Source organism: Oryza glaberrima, chromosome 9 (genome assembly GCF_000147395.1).
Source record: "Oryza glaberrima chromosome 9, OglaRS2, whole genome shotgun sequence".
Taxonomy (NCBI): domain Eukaryota; kingdom Viridiplantae; phylum Streptophyta; class Magnoliopsida; order Poales; family Poaceae; genus Oryza; species Oryza glaberrima.
In genome coordinates, this window is record NC_068334.1 from 12,481,619 (window position 1) to 12,506,665 (window position 25,047).

Genomic DNA, 25,047 nt, shown 5'->3' on the forward strand with positions numbered 1-25,047 from the left:
GGGGGTGCGAGCGTGCGAAGGTGCACCGCGACGGACAAGGCGGCCTTCGTCCGTCTCGTGACGAACAGAAAATTACCCATCTTTTAATTAGTTAAGATTACGATTTTGAGCATTGGCTCGATTCGAGGACATACAAGGATTTATTTTTATTTTTGGATTGGATTAGATGGATCTGGAATCCTGGAACGTGGTAGAAAGAAAAACGTGATGATTTATTTTTATTTTTGGATTGGAGAAACAAAATCGTGATGATTTATATTTATTTTTGGATTGGATTAGATGAATCTGGAATCCTGGAACACACGAACGAAACTGACATGTGACGATCGGAAAATTACTAATCATTTAATTATTATTATTATTAAGATAGATAAAAATGACCATACCTTGCAACGGGAAATCCCTTAATTTATCATTCTAAATCGTATAGTAGGTGCTCGGGGACGCTTTGCTGCGGCGGTGGCGTGGGCTGGTAAGGCGGAGATGCTGGTTGCACTACTATATAAAACTCTAATAGGCGAAGGTTCATATGTACAATAATTCAAAACTGACACCTATTACCTGTTTATCACCTTTATAGGTTAAAAAAACATGAAAATTACAATCATATATTTATAGTATAAATGTTAGTTATTTTTTAAAAAAATACACCTATATTATATTTATAGGTGTTGGTTTTTTACAACCAACACGTGTATGTAAAAAACCGACATTATTTAAAAAATCGGATACCGATCCCTTTTAAAATAAACCGGTACCAACCACAACCTTATCCCCAGAGTCCCCACCCACCCCCATCCATCCATCCATCCTTATCTCACCCAACCACCCCCTCCCCTCCCCCCCCCCTCCCCTTCTTCCCTCGGTACGTCCTCCCCTCACCGCCGCCCGACTCCCACCCACCCCCAGCATCGCCCACCGCCTCCTCACCACTACCCCTACCCCTGCCGCATCCACCTCCCACCACCGGACCACGCCGCGCGGCCGCGCCTGCCTTGTCGTCGCCGCCTTCGTCCTCCCTCTCGGCATCTCTCCCGTGCAGCGACGGTGCAGGGGCGCGGGCTGGTGTGGGCGCAGGAGCCGCAGCGGCGGCTCCTCAGCGCGGCGGCGGCACGGCGGCTCCTTGGCACATGCAGCGGCGGCTCCTCGGCTGGGCCGCGCCTCCTCGGCCTCGTCATCGCCGCCTGCTCGGTGGCTCCTCAGCGCAGCGGCTGTGCTGCGGCTCCCCCGCGGCTCGGGACCTCCACGACGGCGAGGTGGCGAGGAGGAAGTTGGCCGAGGAGCAGCAGAAGCCTCCCACTCACCCCTCCCTCCTCCTCTGTGATGTTATTTATTTTGTGATTTCTGATTGGATTATCTCCTATCCTGGATTTTTTTTTTGGCTGATTTCGATTGGATGGGGATTGGGATTTAGTTTTTGGGTTAGATTTGTGATGATTTGGGATTGGTTGTGGGATCTTCAGAGCGGATGAATCAGAGGGAGGAGGTGCGTGCAATGCGCGGACTAAGACCGATTTGTGCGGTTTTTATTATTCTTCTCGTTCGATTTCTCTTCCTCTATGTTCTACGTTCGGTTGGATTTTGTATTCTATTGAATTTGTGTAATATCCACCTTATGTGATGTGTGGCGCGTGTGGGAACGGAGGGCTCGATTCTGATTGGGATTTGGGGGGTTGCGACGGATGAAAAATTGGCGTACGTTCGAGGCGACGAAAGGAAAAATACTAAGCTTTTAATTGAATTAAGTTTTTTTTCACCTCATGATACCTCCTTAATAATGACTATAAAATTGCTCAAAATATTTACATACAGGTATACGTACGATCATAAGATTCGACTACTGTATACGACTAGGGCTGAGTACGTTGCACGTGGCATGCAAATTTAAATGACTGACGTCGGGATGAAACCTGATACGTACTCCTTCTGTGTTCAGGTTATAAGACGTTTTAACCTTTTTTTTAAAGTTAAACTATTTTAAATTTAACTAAGTTTATAGAGAAATATAGTAATATTTATAAGAGAAAATCCATGAATTGTCATCGATAAGCACCCTAATCCCAAATGCCATCGACAAAAGCAACTTCTCAGAAATGCCATTGCACGAGCCTCTTTCTCCCAAAAATGCCATCACAGTCAAACTGCTGTTAACATCTCTCCATTAAGTTGTATGAAAAGACAATCTTACCCCTATGCAACTATTTGCTCACACAACATTATTTTGCACTATTTGCTCACGCAACATTATTCATATTTCTGTTAGCACCTAAATTCACAGACGCTATCAATCAAATTATTTCAGAATTAAATTCACAGAAATCAAATTAAAAAAAATCACACATTCGCCTCTTCCGGACTCATGCACCTCAACACGAGGAGGAGGAGCAACCAGCGAACACCACTGCACAGGCAGCAACTCAGCATTTCTGCATCGTAAGAGAAATCCAAAAGAAACTTCACCTACCACTGATCGTCGGCGAGGAGCGTCGATGCGGTGGGGAAGCGAGCACAGCGAGAAAGAAAAAACCCCGAGGCCAATGTCACTGCTCCCGGTTCGCGAGGCAAGAACGGCGACAGTGCCATCTCCACTCCGAGGTCCGGTAGCTATTCTTTGGGAGGAGGAGCAGGGATGGAGCCATCGGTGGGGCTTCCGCCGCTGGAAACCCGCCTCTCCCCCACTACCAGGAAGGCTGGAAACCCACCGCTGGAAACCCGCCTCTCCCTCGCCTCCGCTGTGGACCGCTGCGCAGCCGCCGTGGACTGCCGCCTCGCCGCCGCCGCCGAGCCCCGCGCCGCCGCCTGCAACCTCCTCGTCACCGCTGTGGACCGCCGCCGTCGCCGAGCCCCGCACCCCGTTGGAAACCCGCCTCTCCCTCGCCGCCGCTGTGGACCGCCGCGCCGCCGCCGTGGACCGCCGCCTCGCCGCCGTCGCCGAGCCCCGCGCCACCGCCGCTGTGGACAGCCGCGCCGCCGCCTGCAACCTCCTCATCGCCGTCGCCGAGCCCCGCACCACCGCCGCCGTGGACCGCCGCGCCGCCGCCGGGAGAGCCGCCTGGATTGGGATCAGTTTAGGGTTAGGGTTAGAAATTTTCACCGTTTCATCTTTCTTTTTCTTTTACCGTGAAAACTGGTATATTCTGCACTGAGGGTAAAATGGTCATTATAAAAAAAAATAACGGTTGTAACGGTGTAGAGTTGACTGTGATGGTATTTTTGAGAGAAAGAGGCTTGTACGATGGTATTTCTGGGAAGTTGTTTTTGTCGATGGCATTTCTGGGATTAGAGTGCTTGTCGATGGTATTTCATAGATTTTTTCTATTTATAATACTAAATTAGTTTCATAAAACAATAGTTAAATATATTTTCATAATAAATTTGTCTTGGATTGAAAATGTTACTACTTTTTTTATAAACTTAGTTAAATTTAAAAAAAGTTTGACTTTAATTAAAGTCAAAACATCGTATAACCTAAAACGGAAGAGTATTTGTTAGGGGACCTCACACTGTAATATAGTCAGACAGAAGTTGTAATACCTGTCTGAAAAAGGTAAATTATTTTCCTGTTAAGAAAAGAAACTGGCTGAACACAAATAGCTCTTTGCTTTTATCAGCAGAATTCATTCCAAAAAGATATTCCATCACCAATTGATAATTACATCAAATAAAAAAAATCATTGGACAGATCAAATGCCTGCTCGGCAAGCTCTTTGACACTTTCTTTGCTTGTCCTGCGACGATAGAAACCGCGGCGCGCCCGCGACCGTGGCGTGACAAGTCAGAAAATCTTCATGTTCCTGACCGATTGCGGCAGCTTCCACCCGCCGCCCTCCTTCTTCTGCGCGTCGCGCCCGCACTGCCCGGCGCTCCTCGCGGCGGCCGCGGCGCCGGCGGCCTTCGACGCCAGCGCCGGCGCCGGCGCCGGCGCAGGCGTGGTCGGCGGGGAACCGGTGCTTGAGGCACACCTTCTGGCCGCACCCCTTGCACGCCGGCGCAGGCGTGGTCGGCGGGGAACCGGTGCTTGAGGCACACCTTCTGGCCGCACCCCTTGCACCCGCTCGTGTTGGAGAACGTACGTGAGCGTCTCCTTGCACCGCGGCTTGCGCTTCCTCGCCGGGTCGCAGCGCCGCGACCGCGCGTGCGCCTCCAGCACGGCGGCGTCGTCGTCGCCGCCCCCGTCCCCGGCCCTCCGCTCGATGGCGTCGCCGCAGGCCTCGCAGACGACGACGGTGCGGCCCTGGTCCGCGGCGCGCGCGCAGCCGTGGTCCCGGTACGTCCGGTGCTCCGCGCAGAACGTCCTGCCGCAGCCGTCGCAGTCGAAGGGGAGGAAGTCGAGCTGGTTGCAGTCCTCCCTGTCGCACTGCGCCCCCAGGTCCGGGAACGCCTCCGTGCCCCGCCGCGCCATGGAAATCGATCGACGATTGATCGGTTGCCTTGATGATTTCTTCCTCCTCGAGAGCTATGAAACGATCGCGTTGACGAGCGTGGTGGTGGTGGTCGCGTGGATTTATAGAGGCGGGGTTTGCCGTTTCCGATTCCGACGCGGTTTGCCTTTCTTTTCCGGCAAGAAGGTTGGGGGCAGATTGGTCCGGAATAGTCCGGTCTGCTCCGGAGGCGCCTTTACTTAGGGCATGTACAATGGTATTTAATAATGGCTTCTCTGCAAATAAGTTTTTATGACGTGGAAGAAAGAGAGGGAATAAATAGGAAACATTGTTGCTGACAATAGCTCAGAGTCGACTTTTAGCATTTATTAATGGAAAATTTGTTGCATGAGAGTGGAGAAAAGGAAATAAGTAGAATAAAAAATTATTTGATGCATTAATGGTTTAGAAATCTTATTGTCTCTACTATTATATAAGGATAGTCTCTATATATTAATTAGTATAGAGAGCTCATATTAGACTCTATATTTGTACATGCCCTTAGAGAAGGTGGTTTTGTGTTTCGGTTAGTTTACTTTAGCAGCGTCGGCCGTGACGTGTCGTGCTGGGCTGGTGGGGCCGTGTGGTGGAGGAGACCGAGTCGGATTTGGGTGCGTGTTGGGGTCAAAGGCAGCATATGATGTGAGTGAGTCCGGATTATTGAGGCGGCTCGTTTTAGTGAAGGCCCATATAGGTGATTTTTATGGCCCAAAATTGCACTAATTGCAGATTTGCAGGTGTCGATTGCTATCGGCAGTTTGAAAATTGTTTTGGCTCAAGTTTGGGTCCAAAAGAAGTTAGTGGTTACACCGTACTCGTACTATGGTGATGGTGCAAATGCAACGGACGGCAATCTTGTTGCGTCTGCGTGAATGCATGCTTCTATTCTATCTGCGCAGTACAAGTCACACTATCTTTGTGGATAGAAAAAAAAATAAAAGAAATAGAAAGTGCAAGCACGTCAAAGTATCAAAATCACAAACCCCATTTCTCTGCTATGACCAGCCATCTTCCGATCTTCGTGACATGAATGCAGCCTTCTTGCCGCTGAAAAGTTTGGAAAAAAAACACATTAAACCAACCTTAAATTAAGGAGGAAATCCCTAAAAATTTCAAATTATGGATGCAAAGGGACCGCTTTGTCTCTTCCTCCCCCGTCACGGCCATGACAACGCTCCCATAGTCCCACATATCGCTGGCACTATTCATTGGTGACAGATGAGAGTCGTTTTCAGCCCCTTCAGGCCTTGTTCGGTTTGGCCGTTCCGGGCCGGGATCGGGACCCAATCTCCGTGGATCTCCCCGGCGAGGAAAAAATCCTGGCCCATGCAAAATTGTGTGTTTGGTTAAGGGAATAAGTTCATCTGATGTCCTTTAACTTGTCAATGAATCCGATTTTCGTCCCTCAAACGGAAACGAGACACAACGAGTCCCTCAACTATCAAAACCGGCGTAGATTAGGTCCCTTGGCGGTTCTGAGGGTGGTTTTGGCTGACGTGGCGCCTACGTGGCTAATTTGACTCGGTCTTCGTCTAACGTGGCATTGACGTGGCGCTTACGTGGCAATTCGATCAAAAAATAATAAAACCCGTGGGACCCACATGTCAGTTTCACACATAAATTAATAAAAAAAATGGTGGGGCCCACGTGGGCCCCACATGTCATCCTCACCCCTTTTCTTCCTTCTCTCTCTCCCTATCTACCCTCTCTCTCCTCACTGACCGATGGAGAGGGGCGGTGGCGACCAGAGCGGGCGATGGACGGGGTGGCCGGCGGAGCAGGGCAGCCGGAGCGGAGCAGGTCCGCGGCCGGAGCTGCGGCGGCTGGAGCGGGCCGGTGGAGCGGGGCGGCCGGACGGGAGCAGGGCGGCCGCGGGCAGGCGGACCGGAGCGGGGCAGGCGGAGCGGCGGCGGCCGCGGGTGACTGGGCATCGGCAGCGCGCGGGAACACAAGGCAAGGGAGGTGCTGGTGACGACGGGGGCGGCGGGAGAGGAGGAGGGCGTCGGCAGCGCGGGAGAGGGCGACGGGCGGTGCGACAAGGGAGGAGTTGAGCGGCGGTGGGCGGCGGGAGAGGGCGACGGGCGGCAAGGGAGGAGCTGAGCGGCGGCGCGCGGCGGGAGAGGAGGTCAGGAGGAGGGCATCGGCGGTGGACGCCGGGAGAGAAGCTGGGTGGCGGTGGTGACCGCCGGCGGGGAGGGCGTCGCGACGGGCGGCAGAGAGATGGGCAGTTGCCGGCAGCCGGCGGGGAGAAGGTGCAGTGCCCCGCTTCTTGCCACTGTCGTTCCGGCCGCCGCCGCTCTGGCCGCGGCCCGCGGACGCCCTGCTCTGGTCCGGCCGCCCCGCTCCACTGGCCCGCTTCGGCCGCCCTGCTCCGCCGGCCACCCCGTCCATCGCCCACTCTGGTCGCCGCCGCCCCGCTCTACCGGTCAGTGAGGAGAGAGAGGGAAGATGGGGAAAGAGAGGAGGAAGAAAAGGGGTGAGGATGACATGTGGGGCCCAAGGCCCCACCATTTTTTATTAATTTGTGTGTGAAACTGACATGTGGGTCCCACGGGTTTTATTATTTTTTGATCAAATTGCCACGTAAGCGCCACGTCAATGCCACGTCAGACGAAGACCGAGTTAAATTAGCTACGTAGGCGCCACATAAGCCAAAACCACCCTCAAAACCGCCGAGGGACCTAATCTGCGCCGGTTTTGATAGTTGAGGGACTCTTTGTGTCTGGTTTTCCGTTTGAGGGACGAAAATCGGATTCATGGACAAGTTAAGGGACCTCAGATGAACTTATTCCATCGGTTAAGCCCTAGCGTGGATTTTAGCCCGGCCCACCACGGGGTTTCCCTCTTCTCTAGGCCCGGTAATAAATCATCTCCTCAGGCGGTGTGGAAATTTTCCTCGAGGCGGTGGCGGTGCAATGAAGACGCGACGGCGGGGGCTGCGCGCAGCGCGACCCGGAGGCGACGGCGACGGCACGGCGCTCTCCTCCGGCCGCCATCTTCTCTCCGGTGAGCACGCTGCCTTTCTCCCTCTCGCCTCCTCTTCCAAAGCTAGGGTTAGGGTTTTCTTCTCTTCTCCCTTTCCCGTCGTCGCTGCCATCTCTCGTCTCGCCGTGATTCGATCTGGTGTGTGAGCGCTCAGCGATTCATCGTCGTCCTCCTCGTATCCTGCTCGATCTGGTGAGTTCTTGATTTGGGCGTGGAGCTTTTTTTCTTGGTTGGGTGGGGATGAGTTCTTGATTTGCCGCCACCGCCGCACCGCCCAACTCTAGTTCTTGATTTGAGTTCTTGATTCACGGTGGCTTTAAGGCAGCAGATGGCGAGAGCGAGAGCTGTACGGTGGCTATGGAAATGCTTGCCTTGTTTAGTTTTGCTTAGTGTGACTGATGCTGTGATGCTTGCCAAAGCATGTCTTGTAAAATTGACTATACAAGTTTTTACAGTGAAGTACTCGGTTCTTGGTGCTTCCGGAGTCCCAACTTGTGGTGGTTGGTTATATTTCTGTTTGGAAATTACAAGGGTTGGGTGTCCTGATTTTGAGGATTGTAGAGCTATGGAGGTACTCTGTAATTAGTTTAACATTTCTGAATTGTAAACTAATTCTGTCGTCATTGTTTCACAAACAAACTAGCAACAAAATGCAGTAGTATATACAGTAATGTATACTTCAACTGATTTCTTTTAAACTAACAACAGTAGCTTTTAGTCTCATTAGACTAACAGATTTGTTTTCCTCAACATGATACTGGTATAAAACATGTTTATCGTAGCTATTCAAGCACTAATATGTCTGTGTTAAATGAGCTGATTGGGTGATTAATTCTTTACCCATGTTATACTGTATTTGATGATGAGATCCTCCTATTTGATTGAAAAACAACATCTCCTACTTTGATGCTAGCTAGCTCTAGTTCTGGGTTTTATGTATGTTTCGATAGGTGATGAACCTGATGAAAGAATGTTTTTTGAGGTACCGTGTGGCTCTAGCCTCTAGCTATGTGCTTCACTATTACTGTGTTGTCAAGGCTGAATTGTGCTTCCACACATTCTAATTTTCAGAGAGAGAAACTAGAAGAAGGTTGAGGTGGTCATCCTTTTCTACATTCACCATATATCTGTCTATCCACTATATATAATTTCTGCATCCTCTTAAAATTCAGGCAACTCAAGATTCACATCTGTTATACACTTGAGTCTGAAACTTTGTGCATTATAATGTTCATTGCATTATGTCTGGTAGAAGAAAAAAGAATAATATGATGGTAGTAGTTTTTTTTCTTCTCTATTTCTGAGATAGGTAAACTGATGTCTACTAACTGATTTTCCTTGTAGGCTCCTTGAAATTGACTGGTAGGATGTTCCATAGAATTTCTTTGATGGTAGCAGTTTTTTTATGGTGTCATTTAGACTAATTAACCATCCAATGAATGGTCTACTGATGTGTCATTTTGGGGATGTTGGGAGAAGTTTGGATTTTGTTGTGCATTTGGACTAATTAATCATCGAAGTCGTTCGGCAGATGGATTCAATTTGCTGAGTGTAAGGGAATGGAATCAGAACAATCTTCTTATTATATACTGTATAAACATCTCCTGTACTTTTGGCTGGCACTACATTGGCATCAACTTTCTTGATCCAGGAAGTTGTAACAAGCATGTATGTGTTTTCTAGTTTTCTCTGAAATGGACCGATGGTACTTTTGATCTTGCTCCTGTGCTGCTGTTATAGGGTATTAGCACTACTGCTTTCAGGTAAACAGTGGTAACTAAATGTACTAATAGTAGTAATACTAGTAGATCATAAAGAGAGATAGCAATACGCTGCTATATTCCCTGCCAATAGCCAGTATATTCCCTTTTAAAACGAACACAGGGTTTCTACTAGAGGGATTGGAAGAAACAAGGGATTAACCTTTCAAAACGAACACAGGGTTTCTAATAGAGGGATTGGAAGAAACAAGGGATTTAATCCCCATAGGGTTTGAGTGACATGGGAGGGATTCACTCAATCCCTCTCTGGTTTGCTTCCCCTTGGGGATTTAATCCCTAGTAAACGAACAAGGCCTCATTGCTCGTTGATGAAACGCCCGGGTCCAATCCAACAACGTTTATCGCCTCCTCATCCCTCCGTTGCAGCCTCGAGCCCTCGACCATAGCAACAGGTGCATGCAAGACGCGAATCGTATGCTGCTGCTGCTGCTACTGCTAAGACAGTCACACATGTTTACAATTCCAGTGAAATCCGGTCTAAATTTTGTAAAATTCAGACAGCTCGGACCAGTTGGAAGACACAAAACCGCTTGATTTTTGGATCAAGTTTTTAAAGAAAATTCAAACTAGATTTTATTCTTTTTCTTTTATATCATCATTTTTTTTGTTAGTTTATAAACGGTTTTCATGAAATCTCATCCTAAAATATAGCTATTTCTAACATAATATCTTGTCCCAAAATAAAACTATTTCTTCACATACCTTTTTCCCTCAACTAATCACAACCATTCTCTTGCATATCCTCTCTTCCCAGCCAATCACACACTTCCTCTAATTATTTTCAACTACTTTCTTAATACACGTGCCAATCTTAAGGGGGTGTTTAGATCTAGGGGTGTAAAGTTTTGGCGTGCCACGTCAGGTATTATATAGGGTGTCGCATGGGGTGTTCGGGCACTAATAAAAAAAACAATTACAGAATCCGTCAGTAAACCGCGAGATAAATTTATTAAGCCTAATTAATCCATCATTAGTAAATGTTTACTGCAGCACTACATTGTCAAATCATGGAGCAATTAGGCTTAAATGATTCGTCTCGCAAATTAATCGCAATATGTGCAATTAGTTATTTTTTTAGCCTATATTAAATACTTCATGCAGGTGTTCAAACGTTCGATCTGATAGGGTGAATAATTTTAGGGTGGGATCTAAACAAGACCTAAAAGTGATTAAATTTTGGCACGGAGATAGTAGGAGGTTGTGAACCTGCTGAAATTTTTACATTTTGGTCTTTTTTGAAAACTTATTTTACAAATAGACCCTTGAAAAAACTTATTCCGGGAATGGTCCCTTTTAGGGCGCCAGAGAGGCTGACGCCGCCCTCCAACACGGCGGCGCCAGCCACACAAGCGCCGTGCCCGTGCCACCATGGCACTAGGGCGTACGTGTAGTTGCTGACTTGGCAGAGGGGGGCGCCAGCCACACTGGCGCTGCCCCACATACGTCAGCGCCAGCATGACTGGCGCACCCCTTCAGTGTGGGCCGCCCCTTTAACCCGTGTGGGCCCCACCATCTTCATCCCCCCATACTCATTTTCGCTGCCATCTCCAGCCCGAGCTGAGCAGCAGCAGCTCTCCCTCTCTCTCTCCCCCTCACCTCTCTACCTCAAATCCACTCAATTTGAAGCTGTTTTTCGCGGGATTTTTTGTGAAAATCGAAGAAAAAGGTAGACTCCTCCATTCCCCCTAATTTTTTTTTCGTTTTTATTGGTTGAATTTCTAGATCGGAGGATAACCCTAGAACCCCTTTTTTGCTCAAATTTTTTATTTTTAGCATTTGTTCTTGGGATTAGCTTGTTGTAGTGCTACATGTGTGCAATGTACTCAATGGTGTCACGATTTTTTGAACCATATATGTGGTAATGTTAATTTTTTGATGGTTTGGTTGGATGGGTGGATGAAAAATTAGAGTTGAGGCATGAAAGTAATTTTAATTTGATGATGGACTTGATGCTATAGCCTAGGTTGAACTTTGAGAAAATTTGGTTGCATTATAGAAGTTTATTATAGTTAATTAGAACTAGGTTGGGTTGTATGACGGAGTATTTGTAATATTTCGATGTTTAATGCACTAGTAAACTTGTTGATATTTGTATGTGGATTAAATATTTTTTGTGGAGTAGTAGCTTTGGGGCAATTTAAGTTATGCATTGGTTATAATATGTCGGTTTGGACTACGTTTAGGAAGGAAGATTTAATTTTAGTTGCAAAGTTACATTTGATTTTTTGGTGTAGATGGATAGACTTGTTCGTGTTTACTACGGTGGTAGACTGGTGGAACCTTACGTTGGTGCACATGTTGAGTTTGAGGATATGTCATTGAAAACCATTTTGTTTCCCACCCACCCAACTCTAAATGAACTAATGTCACAAGTGAAAGAAGTTCTTGGATGGACCGAGGATAATGTGGAGATTCGTTTTTATGGGAGATACGATGTTGGTCAAGGGCATAAGTATATATTAAATGTGATAGGTCAGTTGGAATGGGAAGTTTACTTTGATTTGGTAAAAGAGTCTCAGTTTAGATCTCTAGAGGTGTTTGCATCAAAGTTGGTACGTACCGTAGAAAATTTGGATCTAAACAAATCTCCTTCTTATCATTACATTGAGAAGAATTTTGTGACATATTCTTCTCGTCGTGGAGGGGTGCAAGTAAGACTGAGTTGGTATGAGAAGACTTGGAGGGGCAAGGAGAGAAGAAGAGACCTTTGTTTGGAAATGATTTAGGGGAGGCAGGACCATCAAAGAGACATTGCGGTAGTGATGATGTAGACGCAGCGAAGGAGATGAAAAGGGAGTTAGTACAAGAGGGGCTTGATCTAAGTGAACATTTGTCGGAGAGTATACATTGGTCGTCGTATGGAGGGAACCCTGAATGCCTGACGCAAGTAGCAGGCCAATATGTGAATCCAGCTGATTACTTTGTTGTCGAATTGAGTGGTGGTAACGATTCTGTCGCAGTAGAAGTCAATAGAGAGGAGGTTGACGAGGAGGCAAGTGTTGAGCAATATGATGTTGAATTTGCTGAAGACTCTGATGATGACCATCCATTTCCTCCACTAACTAACAATGACAAGTTAGCATTAAAGGAATGCCGTGTGTTTCAGATGGTGTTTGGGAGGAAGCCGGACACTCCTGAGTTTAGGGACCTAACACATGCCCATGGTGCAATACTAGATGCCGGCATCAACTTAGGTCAGTTGCCAGAACCATTCCAGGTGGATGGTCTCAAAAAGGGTTTAGAGTTCCCATCCATGGTCGCATTGAAGCTATGGCTCCAGGAGTACGCCATTGTGCACCATCGTCCATACCGTGTTGTCAATTCTGCCGCAAATAGAAGGTATATTGTTAAATGTGAAAACCCACGGTGCAAATGGAAGGTCCATGCAACTAAGAGGTCCAGTGGCACGTGGAGGATATCACGGGTTGGTAACGCACATAGTTGTGCTACTGCGGAAGGTTCAGGGAGCCACCGGCAGCTGACATCTAAGTTCATAGCAAATAGGTTATGCAATGCCATAAAATTGCAACCTACACTCTGCATCTGCGTTAGCTTTGTATATTTTTGAGGTTTTCCAGTATAGGGTGAAGTATGGCAAGGCTTGGAGGGCACGAGAGGAGGCTATGAAGCTCATTTACGGAGAATGGGGTGAAGCATACGTCCGTTTGCCCACTTTGCTACAAGCCATTAAGCAAAGAAATCCCAGTATGGTCTACCACATCGATACTCATCCTGATAGGTTTGTCAACATTGGTGGAGTGACCAAGAAAATTTTTATGCGTGCATTCTGGTGCTTTGGTCCTTCCATTGAGGCTTTTAAGCATTGCAGGCCTGTACTAGCTATAGATGCAACATTCCTAATAGGGAAATACGGCGGTGCCTTGATGACTGCATTATCGGCTGATGCGGAGGACCAACTTGTACCTTTAGCTTTTTCCTTGGTGGAGAAAGATAATTCACGAGACTGGTGCTGGTTTATCGATCTTGTCCGACGGGTTGTGGTTGGGCCACACATGGAGGTTTGTATTATCTCAGATCGACATGCTGGTATAATGAATGCTATGAGAACTCCTGTTCCAGGATTGCCACCGGTTCACCACCGATGGTGCATGAGGCACTTCAGTGCTAATTTCCACAAGGCCGTTGCGGACAAGCATCAGTCAGAAGAGCTCCTAAGGATGCCAGATTGACGAGAAGTGGATATTTGAGAGGGATGTTGAGGCACTAAGACAGCGTATTCCCGAAGGTCCTCGTAAATGGCTTGAAGATGAGTTGTTGGACAAAGATAAGTGGTCTCGTGCATACGATAGAAATGGCCACCGGTGGGGTTACATGACAACCAACATGGCCGAACAGTTCAATAGCGTGCTAGTTTGTGTTCGTAAGCTTCCAGTGACGGCTATAGTATTATTTACCTTCATGAAGTGCAATGATTACTTTGTGAACAGACATGATGAAGCAGTGAAGCGAGTCCAGTTAGGGGAATGTTGGTCCGCCAAGGTCGCTAGTAAGATGAAGGTGCAAAAAAGCAAGGCGAACAAACACACTTCAAGGTGTTTCGATAAGCAAAAAAAAGACATACGAGGTCACAGAGAGGGTTGGTATAACACGTGGTGGTGTTAGATTCGGCGCAAGAGCCTTCAAAGTTGAAGGTGAGGGGAACTCATGTTCTTGCCAAAGGCCATTGCTCTACCATATGCCTTGCTCACATCTCATCCACGTATATCTGATTCATGCAATTGATGAGGAATCTCCCAACCGAATGCCGTATCTGTTATCTTCAAGAGCCGTTGTGAACACATGGGCAAGTCACTTTGAGCCATACCTCGACCCCACACAATGGCCACCGTACGATGGTGAAGAATTTGTTGTTGACCTAGATTTGAAGATTAAAACAAGAGGGAAGAGGATATCAAACCGATTCAAGAACGAAATGGATTCGGGTCTTGGTGGTTCTAGAAGGAAACCACCTTCAGGTGTTCGACTTGATGCTGCGCTATTGCAAAATAGATGCTCGTTATGTCACCAGGAGGGTCACAAGAAACCTAAGTGTCCTAAGCATCCAAAAAAGAAGAAGTCCAAGAAAAATAGAAGTGTTAAGGAGGTAAATCTTTTGTTTTCCTATTTACGTCAATGCATGTTTTATTCTTGTCTATTTAATTTCTATTTATTTTGGATTCTCGCATTCATTTTTTCATGTAGGATGGCCAAGGGGGGACAACTGCCAATTTACCCAGCCTTGGAGGAGTACTACGAGGCCCGTCATCGCGGGGCTGCGATCGAGGCGGGGAGGGTATGAATCAGCATCGATTGACTTGTATCTAAGTAACGATATCGTGTGTTTGACATTATATTAACTATTGATTTAAAATTGCTAATGCAGGTACTTCTACCGCTCCGAGTTAGAGCTCATGCCCCCCCCCCCCCAAGCGTTCGACGATAGGTACATCCCGTACCTAAGGGCGGCCGGGTTGCTCGGGGTGGCCTTAGTCGTGAACAGAGGAATGCCAGTGTTCAACGCTCCTGCATTGACTGCACTTGTGGATAGATGGAGGCCTGAGACACACAGCTTCCACCTCCCCAGTGGTGAGATGACCATCACACTTCAGGATGTTGCTATGATCTTGGCCCTCCCATTACGGGGGCATGCGGTGACGGGCAGGACAGAGAATCCTGGATGGCGTGCACAAGTGGAGCAGCTGTTTGGCATTCCACTCAACATTGATCAAGGGCAAGGGAGCAAGAAGAAGCAGAATGGAATACCCCTCTCTTGGCTTAGCTAGAACTTCTCACATCTGGACGACGCTGCTGAGCCATGGCGTGTAGAGTGCTATGCCCGTGCATACATCTTGCACTTGTTGGAAGGGGTTTTGTTTCCAGATGCTGGGGGTGACATTGCTTTGGCAATGTGGATTCCTTTGGTCGCCAACCTTGGTGATCTAGGCCGTTTCAGTTGGGGCTCAGCAGTGTTGGCGTGGACTTATAGACAGCTCTGTGAGGCCTGTTGTCGTCAGACACCATCATCCAACATGAGTGGTTGTGTGCTATTGATTCAGATGTGGATGTGGCTAAGACTACCGGTTGGCAGGCCTAAGTGAAGGCAAAGCTTTACTTTGTGGCCCTACAATGAGCCAGACATGGAGAAGACAGTGGCCTACCTGTTTGAGAGTGCTGCCACTGCACATGCTCATCGGGACGTGGCATACAAGCATTACATCAATGAGATGGACTGCTTATAGCCTCAACATGTAAGTACTTCCAATATCACTTCTAGTTCGACATTTACTTCTATGGTTGAGATAGTAACCTACGACAACTCTTCAACTTTTGTAGATTGAATGGTTACCATACCACACCAATGAAGCTTCAAGTCTTACCCTGAACTCGCTGTGCAATCGAGACTCCGATTACTTCATGTACCAATGCCCATTGATTTGTTTCTGGGCAGTTGAGTACCACCTTCCGCACCGTGTCATGCGACAGTTTGGGAAGAAACAAGATTGGCCGGTTGAGGACATCTCAACTGGAGTTGAACTACATAAGTAATATTTCTTATCTCTGCTAGCTTTCATTGTGAATGTTCAATTTTATACCATTTGACCCTTGTCGATGCTCACTTTGCTCATCACCTTCCACTTGTCAAGGTACGATAGGGTAAGAACAAAGAAGGTGAAGGACTGAGGGCTAGAGCATAACAGATACATTGATGAATGGAGGACAGCGGGAAGGAACGACAGGTACATCGAGACAATACACCAAAAACATCTTTTCTCAGATTACCTTCGTTGGCTGCATAGAACATATAGACTGTTCCTACGCCCTACTTAGACGGAAGCCGACATAGAGGAAGACCGCGACTCCGATGAGGGGCGGAATCCCTACGACGTCCGGACTAGGGTTAGATATCAAATGGAGCACACCCCACTTAGAGACAAAGTCGTAAGTTGTATTGCATTTGTCAAAGTGATTTCCATTTGCACCTTACACCCTAACAAACATCTTCTTACGCTTTCAGTCGAGAGAGCTCCTCAGGAGTGTGAATGAAATGGGGCATGCCCTCCAATCTCCGAGGGGTGGTGAGGACACGGAGAACACACTCCGCAATGTCTTAGAGGTAAAATTGATTTAGCACTTTGCATTACTTGAGTTATACCTAACAAACTTCTTTTTTTTTTGAAATGCAGAAAGTTTGTCAAAGGTGCCGGAAACTTGCAGCAAGATTAGGTTGCAGGTCAGTTGGATTGGACGACGTGTACCAACCGCGAAGAGTACCACCACCACTGCCTCAATCCGCACCTATCTCCGCGCGTCCAAGTACCGCTCGACACTCCATCAGGATAGAAGAGCGTGAAGAAGTTAGTGGTTCGTCGTCATCACGCATTCGACAAGGGAGGGGAAAGGGGAAGGCGCCGGCTCCACCTAGCGACGACGACGACGAGGATGAGGAGGATGAGGACTACGTCTCACCAGACGCTGAGGAGATAGATATGTCGCAGCTCCCAGATGCGCCTCAGGGGACGCAGCCCACCCAATACAACTTGCGATCCACTCGGGCAGCGAAAAAGAGGTAAAATGAGCTTACTATTCTCAAATGTTAAATGATTTCCCTCATTTTCTTTTTTAAATGTTTTAAACATTGGATTTTCAAATGTAGGTACACTCCGGGCTCGCAAGCTATTCGGCGCCAACGGAAGAAGTGATTTGTATGAAGTTGATCTATTTGTTGGTAGTATGACGTATGTGGTGAAGTATGTGATAGAGTATGTGATGGATTCTATGAGGACTATGTGAGGACTATGTGATGGACTATGTGATGGATTTTTGGCATTGTTTGATGTGTGGAATATGTGATGGAGTTATGGACTTGGTGGACATTTTTGTTAATGTATCTAGTTGTGCTATTGGAACTTGTTTTATTGTGTATGAATCTGTGGATTGTGATTTGTGCAGTTGGAACTTGTTTTATTCTGTATGAAACTGTGAACTGTGATTTGTATTGCGAACTGTGAATTGGTACCTTTGTACAATTTAAATTTTTGTTTTGCAGGGAGGCAGAGGGAGGCGCCAGCCAATGGCACGAGGCAGAAGGGCTTCATCCTGGCGCCGCGGTTTGTGAGGGCGGCGCCAGCCGTGGCCCGGAGGCAGAAGGTCCTGGAGGGAGGGGGCGGCGCCAGGGTGGATGGCACCGCGGTCTGGGGGGCAGCGCCAGCTGGTGCCCGGAGGCAGAAGGGCGTGGGTGGGAGGGTGGCGGCGCCAGGGTGGCTGGCGCCGCCGTCTGGGGGTACGGCGCCAGAGTGGCTGGCGCCCCACTCTGCCCAGTCAGCACGGCCATGACAGCGCTAGTGCCACGGTGGCACGTGCGCAGCGCTAGGATGGCTGGCGCCGCCATGTTGGGGGACAGCGCCAGCCTCTCTAGCGCCCCAAAAAGAACCATTTCCGGTTTAAGTTTTTTCAGGGGTTTATTTGTAAAATAAGTTTTCAAAAAGGACCAAAATGTAAAAATTTCAGTGTGAACCTGGGCACCTGGCTAGCATACCGAAGCTTGGAGGCAGGTAAGGTAGGTACTCCGGAGGAGCTGAGCGGACCTGTTTAGTTCCCAGAAAGTTTTTCCTAAAAACATCACATCGAATCTTTGGACACATGCATGGAGCACTAAATGTAAATGAAAAATAAACTAAATGCACAGTTAGGGGAGAAATCGCGAGACGAATCTTTTGAGCCTAATTAATCCATGATTAGCCATAAGTGCTACAGTAACCCACATGTGCTAATGACGGATTAATTAGACTCAAAAGATTCGTCTCGCGGTTTCTAGGTGAGTTATGAAATTAATTTTTTCATTCGTGTCCGAAAACCCCTTCCGACATCCGGTCAAACGTCCGATGTGACATCCAAAAATTTTCATTTCGCGAACTAAACAGGCCCGCCCGAAAGTTGTCAGCGTCATCACGAACACGAGACGACGCGGACGCCGCAACGACGACGCCGACGAGGAGCTAGCCGGTGACCTCAGCGGCGGGCGCCCCTCGCGTCACCCAGCCGCTGACCAATCTCGCTCTCTGCAGCCTGCACGCGCTCCATAACAGACGGACGGTGCTCGCTTTCCCTTACCTTTTACCGGCTTTGCGCTCAGCGGGACATATCTCTGCACATAGCTCCGCCCGCATAAATCCAAGCAGAAACCACCACCTCGCTTTGCCTGCTGGCCGCTCTGGTCAAAACCCAAGCTCCAAAGTTAAGCAGGCAGCTCATATGTTTCCAAACCAATCCTTAGCTATTATATGTGTGGGCCGACCGAAATTGACAATGTCCAGGCGTCAATGCGACAGTAAAAGGATTGGATCTTATTTACAGATGCAGAAATTCAGAAGAATTTCAGACACATGCGTCTTTCTTCCTGAACAATGCCCAAGTTTGGAAAGTGCACACAGAACAATGCCATACTCTGGCTTGCAAGCAACACCCCTCACCAGCTTGTTCGCCACACGCGCGTCGCGAGCCCCGTCAACTTTACACATCCGAGCACAAAAGTGGACAACACATGGGGGGCTCGCCGGCGCCGCCGCCGTGGCGACCTCGCCGGCGTCGACTAGCGATGGCAGCTGTCGCAATCCGCGTTCCTAATTGCCTCAACTGTCTAATGGTGTACTAGGTATTCGGTGGAATCAATCAATCACACGGTGGTGGTGGTGGTTTAGAATTCGGCCGTGTTGCCGCACGACGAGGACCCGAGCTCGCGCTGCCGGCGGCGGAAGGACATGAGGCCGTCGGACACGATGCTCCCGGCGCAGTCGTCGCCGTCGCCGCACTCGAGGCTGCTGCCGGTCAGGTCGGCTGCGTCGTCGGCCTCGTTCCGCATGGCCCGGAGCGTCTTCCTCGCCATGTCGCGCCGTACGACGCCCGGGGCGCACTCCTCAGCGACGCGGCGGAGGGCCGCGTCCGCGCCAGCGGCGCGCGCGAGGCCGCGGAACCGGAGGCTGCCACGGCTCATGGCGTACATCGCCGCGACGCACCACTCGTCGAGCTCGGCGCTGCCGGTGTCGTGGGAGAGGATGGCGGTGACGGCCGCCACGGCGCCCGCGTCCATCAGCGCCGCGCGGCCCTCCGTGCAGGCGGCCACGTTGCAGACGACCATGAGCGACAGCCTCCGGATGGGCATCCGCTCGGCGGCGCTGGACGCGACGGCGAGGAGAGCCTTGGGCGCGCCTGGCAAGCGGGCGATCTTGGACTGGTTGACGGCGGCGAGGGAGAGGTGGTAGAGCGCCATCCCGGCGTCGCGGCGCGCGGGCGCGGGGTGGGCGGGGGAGGTGAGCAGGTCGAGTAGGGGAGGCACCGCGCCGAGCACGCCGATGGCGGCGCGGTTGTCCTCGTTGAGGGCGAGGCCGAAGAGCGCGCCGGCCGCGTGCTCACGGGCCTCCGGCGGCGACGTGCTCGAGCGGAGCACCTCGACGAGCGGCGGCACGGCGCCCGCGCGGACGATGCGCACCTTGTTCGCCGGCTCGAGCGTGAGGTTCACCAGCGCGGGTGTCGCGTCGACACGAGCGCTGGCGTGGCGCGAGATGAGCAGCACGCGGCGGAGCGCGGCGAGCATCCGCGGCGTGCAGAGCTCGCGCCGCCGCTCCGCGCTCTCCCGCGTGGCCTCCCGGAGGCCGGCAACGGCCAAGACCACCTCCTCCTCCTCCGCATCCATCACCTTGGCAACCACCACGTCCTCGAGCGGATCAACCGCCATCTCCACCTGCTCCCGAACCGCATCCTTGTTTGTCCCCTCCTTCACGAGCTTCACACCAACCTCGTCCTCCGCCGGAATAATCTCCGACGAAGACGTGTACGATGACGTCGACGCGGCGGACGCCGGCGACGAGTAGGACGAATTCGAGGAGCTCGCCAGCGCCGCCCGCCGGGTCCTCACCGACTTCGCCGCATCGGGCGGCATCGCGCGGAGCACGGCCTCCCGAGCAGCCTCGGCCGACGGCGGCGCCGGCACCACCCTACCGGAGCGCGCGCACCAGGTCCCAATCGCCGCCTTGAGCGCCGCGTTGGGAATCATCGCGTCGGAGGCGGACCCCATCCCGGGCGGCAGGAACGCGAGCTCCGCGCAGGCCTGGAGGCAGGCGCGCTCGTACGTCTGCCCCGACGGGAGGATCACCGGGTCGGCCATGAGCGCGCCCAAGATCGAGCACACGAACTCGGGCGGAGGCGCTTCTTCCTCCGCAACAACCGGCGCCGCCGCCGCGGCCGAACGCGCAGGCGAGTGGGGCTCGGGGTCCGGCGGGGAGGATGGTTTGGAGGATGGAGACGACGGCGCGCTGCGGTGGAACGGCAGCTTCCAGCGGCGAGGGGCGGCCCGCACCCATGAAACGCGCGCGCGCGGCGGCGGCGGAGGTGGTATTTAGCGGCGGCCGGCGGCGAGGGGAGGAGGAGCTAGAGCTAGAGCTAGGAGGTGGAGGGAGTGATGCTTTTGCTGTGGCGGCCGTTGGCTCTCGGGGGTTTGGTTTTGTTTTTTATTTTTCTCTTTTGGGGTTCGGGTGGTTTGTGTGTGCCTTGGCTGGAACTGAGCTCGGTGTGTGCGCTTCTCGGTTTTATGCGAGGTAACGCGAGAGAGAGAGGAGGGGAACCTTAGCCAGGAAGGGATCGCGCGCGGGCAGGTGGGTCTCCGTGTCGCGGTTTTTTACGGTGGATTTGTTAAATATATGATTCGAAGTTTAGGCACATAATATATTCGGATTAGTTTTCTAGTAGGAGTTTCTATTAGGTGTCTTTCTATTATCCCATATATATACTCTTGTAAGCCGTACGGGAAGGGGTGACGTTCCCATTGTGATTCCTCTATGTTTGTAATCATCTCCTCCATAGTGATCATTGCCGGTAGACGCCCGTGGTTTTTTCCCGCAAGGGTTTTCCACGTAAAATTCATGTCTTCGTTGTGCATCTATTTTCATAACAAGTGGTATCATAGCATTGGAGATCGATCTACACCACGCCGCCACCGTCGTCGCCGGTTTCGGGTTCGTCGTCGTCAATCTGCTCGGCGAGATCGATTCTGCTATCGCCGACTACAAATCCAAAGCGGAGTCGTCGTTTGACTCCGAGTTGTACCGCCTGCGCACGGGGAGAAAAAGCAGGAGTAGCAGTAAAGCCATCACGGGAGCAGGGCGAAGCCAATCCATCTGCAACGCACGGTTCCCGAGGCGAAAAACCAATCCACCGAGAGCTTCTGTTGGGTTGATTTTTCAGAGGCGAAATTGCTGCGCGCACCAAAGCTTGTGTACCAGGAAAATTACAGATCTACGCTACGTGCACACGAGAAGTGTACCAGGTTTCGCGTTTTTGCTAGGTTTACCCTAATTTCTTACTAGCAAATTCAGGATTAATTCCCATAGCGAGTTTGAAGTATGATCTACTGCTCCTGGACCGAGACACAAGATTCTCACTTTGGCAAGTGAAGATGCGAGCCGTTCTTGCACAACAAAACCTTGATGATGCGCTTTCTGAATTTGACAAGAGGACACAGGATTGGTCCAACGATGAAAAGAAAAGGGATCGTAAGGCTATGTCATATATTAATCTTCATCTATCTAACAATATTTTGCAGGAGGTGCTTAAGGAGGAGACAGCCGATGGGCTATGGTTGAAGCTGGAACAGATATGCATGACTAAGGATCTGACCAGTAAGATGCACCTGAAGCAAAAGTTATTTTTGCACAAGTTGCAAGATAATGGGTCTGTAATGGACCATCTCTCCGCTTTCAAGGAAATTATTGCTGACCTTGAGTCTATGGAGGTAAAGTATGATGAAGAGGATTTAGGCCTTATTCTATTGTGTTCATTGCCTAGCTCATATGCAAACTTCAGGGATACTATACTTTATAGCCGTGATACTCTAACTTTGAAAGAAGTTTATGATGCTTTGCATGCCAAAGAAAAGATGAAGAAGATGGTACCCTCTGAAAGTTCAAATTCACAAGCAGAAGGCTTGGTTGTTCGGGGTAGGCAACAGGAGAAGAACACAAACAACAAATCAAGAGATAAAAGCTCAAGTAGCTACCGTGGGAGATCAAAGTCCAGAGGCAGGTATAAGTCATGCAAATACTGCAAGAGAGATGGACATGATATCTCTGAATGTTGGAAGCTACAGGACAAAGACAAGAGAACCGGAAAGTATATACCAAAAGGTAAGAAAGAAGAGGAAGGTAAAGCCGCAATTGTTACTGATGAGAAGTCTGATGCAGAATTGCTTGTTGCTTATGCTGGTTGTGCACAAACTAGTGACCAGTGGATTCTTGATACTGCATGCACCTATCACATGTGCCCGAATAGGGATTGGTTTGCCACCTATGAAGCTGTCCAAGGTGGTACTGTTTTGATGGGTGATTATACACCATGCGAGGTTGCAGGTATTGGAATAGTTCAGATCAAAATGTTTGATGGTTGTATCAGAACATTGTCAGATGTGCGGCATATTCCAAATTTGAAGAGAAGTCTCATCTCTTTAGGTACTCTTGATCGCAAAGGGTACAAATATTCCGGTGGAGACGGAATTTTGAAGGTAACTAAAGGCTCTCTTGTTGTGATGAAAGCTGATATTAAATCTGCCAACCTGTACCATCTGCGAGGTACAACTATATTAGGTAATGTTGCTGCAGTTTCTGATTCATTATCTAATTCCGATGCTACTAATCTTTGGCATATGCGTCTTGGGCATATGAGTGAAATTGGTTTGGCAGAATTGAGCAAGCGAGGATTGCTAGATGGACAAAGCATCGGGAAGCTCAAATTTTGTGAGTATTGCATCTTTGGCAAGCATAAGAGGGTGAAGTTCAACACATCTACACATACTACTGAAGGTATTTTTGATTATGTGCATTCTGATTTATGGGGGCCTGCTCGTAAGACATCCTTTGGAGGTGCTCGTTACATGATGACTATCGTTGATGATTATTCACGAAAAGTTTGGCCTTATTCTTGAAGCGCAAATATCAAGCTTTTGATGTGTTTAAAGAGTGGAAAACTATGGTTGAAAGACAAACTGAAAGGAAGGTGAAAATCCTTCGTACTGACAATGGGATGGAGTTCTGTTCTAAGATATTTAAATCATATTGCAAGTCTGAAGGCATTGTGCGTCACTACACCGTTCCTCATACACTTCAACAAAACGGTGTAGCTGAGCGTATGAACAGGACAATTATATCAAAGGCCCGTTGTATGTTGTCTAATGCAGGTTTGCCTAAACAGTTTTGAGCGGAAGCCGTTTCCACTGTTTGTTATCTTATCAATCGATCACCCAGTTATGCCATTGATAAGAAGACTCTAATTGAGGTATGGTCTGGTTCCCCAGCAAATTATTCAGATTTAAAAGTATTTGGTTGTACTGCTTATGCTCATGTTGATAATGGTAAATTGGAGCTTAGAGCTATTAAGTGCATTTTTCTTGGTTATCCGTCTGGTGTGAAAGGCTATAAGTTATGGTGTCCTGAAACTAAAAAGGTTATGATTAGTAGAAACGTTGTCTTCCATGAATCAGTTATGTTACATGACAAACCTTCTACTAATGTTCATGTTGAGAGTCAGGAGAAAGCAAGTGTGCAGGTGAAGCACTTGATCAGTTCAGGGCATGCACCAGAAAAAGAAAATGTTGCTATTAACCAAGATGCACCTGTTATTGAAGATTCAGATTCTTCTATCGTTCAGCAGTCTCTAAAACGTTCTATTGCAAAAGATAAGCCCAAAAGAAATACTAAACCTCCTCAAAGATATATTGAAGAAGTGAACATAGTTGCTTATGCTTTGAGTGTGGCAGAAGAAATTGAAAGTTATGCAGAACCTTCTACATATTCTGAGGCTATTGTTTCTGATTATTGCAATAGATGGATAACTGCTATGCATGATGAGATGGAGTCACTTGAAAAGAATCATACTTGGGAATTGGTGAAGTTGCCAAAGGAGAAGAAACCTATCCGTTGCAAGTGGATCTTCAAAAGAAAGGAATGTATATCTCCAAGTGACGAGGCAAGATACAAAGCAAGGTTAGTTGTTAAAGGTTATAGCCAGATTCCAGGTATTGATTTCAATTATGTCTTTTCCCCTGTTGTGAAGCATAGTTCAATTCGCACTTTACTCAGTATTGTTGCAATGCATGATTATGAACTAGAGCAAATGGATGTTAAGACTGCATTTTTACATAGGAAGTTAGAAGAGGACATTTATATGGAGCAACCTGAAGGTTTTATTGTTCCTGGAAAAGAGAACATAGTTTATAGGTTGAAGAAATCTCTTTATGGGTTGAAGCAGTCACCTAGACAGTGGTATAAGAGATTTGACTCTTTCATGCTTTCTCAGAAGTTTAGAAGATCCAATTATGATAGCTGTGTTTATCTCAAAGTTGTTGATGGTTCAGCTATATATTTGCTTCTTTATGTCGATGATATGTTGATTGCTGCAAAAGACAAATCAGAGATAGCAAAGTTGAAGGCACAATTGAGCAGTGAATTTGAGATGAAGGATTTGGGTGCAGCGAAGAAAATTCTCGGTATGAAAATTACTAGAGAAAGACATTTTGGCAAGTTATATCTTAGTCAGAAAGGTTATATTGAAAAAGTTCTTCGTCGTTTCAATATGCATGATGCAAAACCAGTGAGTACTCCTTTAGCTGCACATTTCAGATTATCTTCAGATTTATGTCCATAGTCAGATTATGATATTGAGTACATGTCTAGAGTTTCTTATTCAAGTGCAGTTGGTTCACTTATGTATGCCATGGTATATTCTCGTCCTGACTTATCACATGCATTGAGTGTTGTCAGTAGATACATGGCTAATCCTGGCAAAGAGCATTGGAAAGCTGTTCAATGGATTTTCAT

General features: G+C 48.5%; 1 protein-coding gene, 1 long non-coding RNA gene and 2 pseudogenes across 2 annotated transcripts; 1 reads left to right on the plus strand and 3 right to left on the minus strand.

Annotated features, from left to right (window-relative positions):
• Positions 1 to 3,568: 3,568 nt before the first annotated feature.
• On the minus strand, positions 3,569 to 4,543 carry LOC127785173 (zinc finger AN1 domain-containing stress-associated protein 17-like; annotated as a pseudogene).
• A 1,573-nt stretch (positions 4,544 to 6,116) lies between these two features.
• On the minus strand, positions 6,117 to 6,812 carry LOC127783748 (actin-binding protein wsp1-like). The gene has a single exon (XM_052310918.1). The coding sequence runs from the start codon at positions 6,810 to 6,812 to the stop codon at positions 6,117 to 6,119; it is 696 nt and encodes a 231-aa protein (XP_052166878.1).
• Positions 6,813 to 7,317: 505 nt separating this feature from the next.
• LOC127784233 (uncharacterized) lies at positions 7,318 to 9,028 on the plus strand. The gene is made up of 2 exons (XR_008019463.1): positions 7,318 to 7,427; positions 8,751 to 9,028. It is a non-coding gene; the product is annotated as an uncharacterized LOC127784233 (long non-coding RNA).
• Positions 9,029 to 18,487: 9,459 nt separating this feature from the next.
• Positions 18,488 to 20,832, minus strand: LOC127783502 (U-box domain-containing protein 39-like; annotated as a pseudogene).
• Between the last annotated feature and the right edge of the window lie 4,215 nt (positions 20,833 to 25,047).

Excerpts from the sequence above, each read along its gene's own strand:
- LOC127783748 (XM_052310918.1), bottom strand. The coding sequence starts at position 6,812 with ATGGACGGGGTGGCCGGCGGAGCAGGGCGGCCGAAGCGGGCCAGTGGA.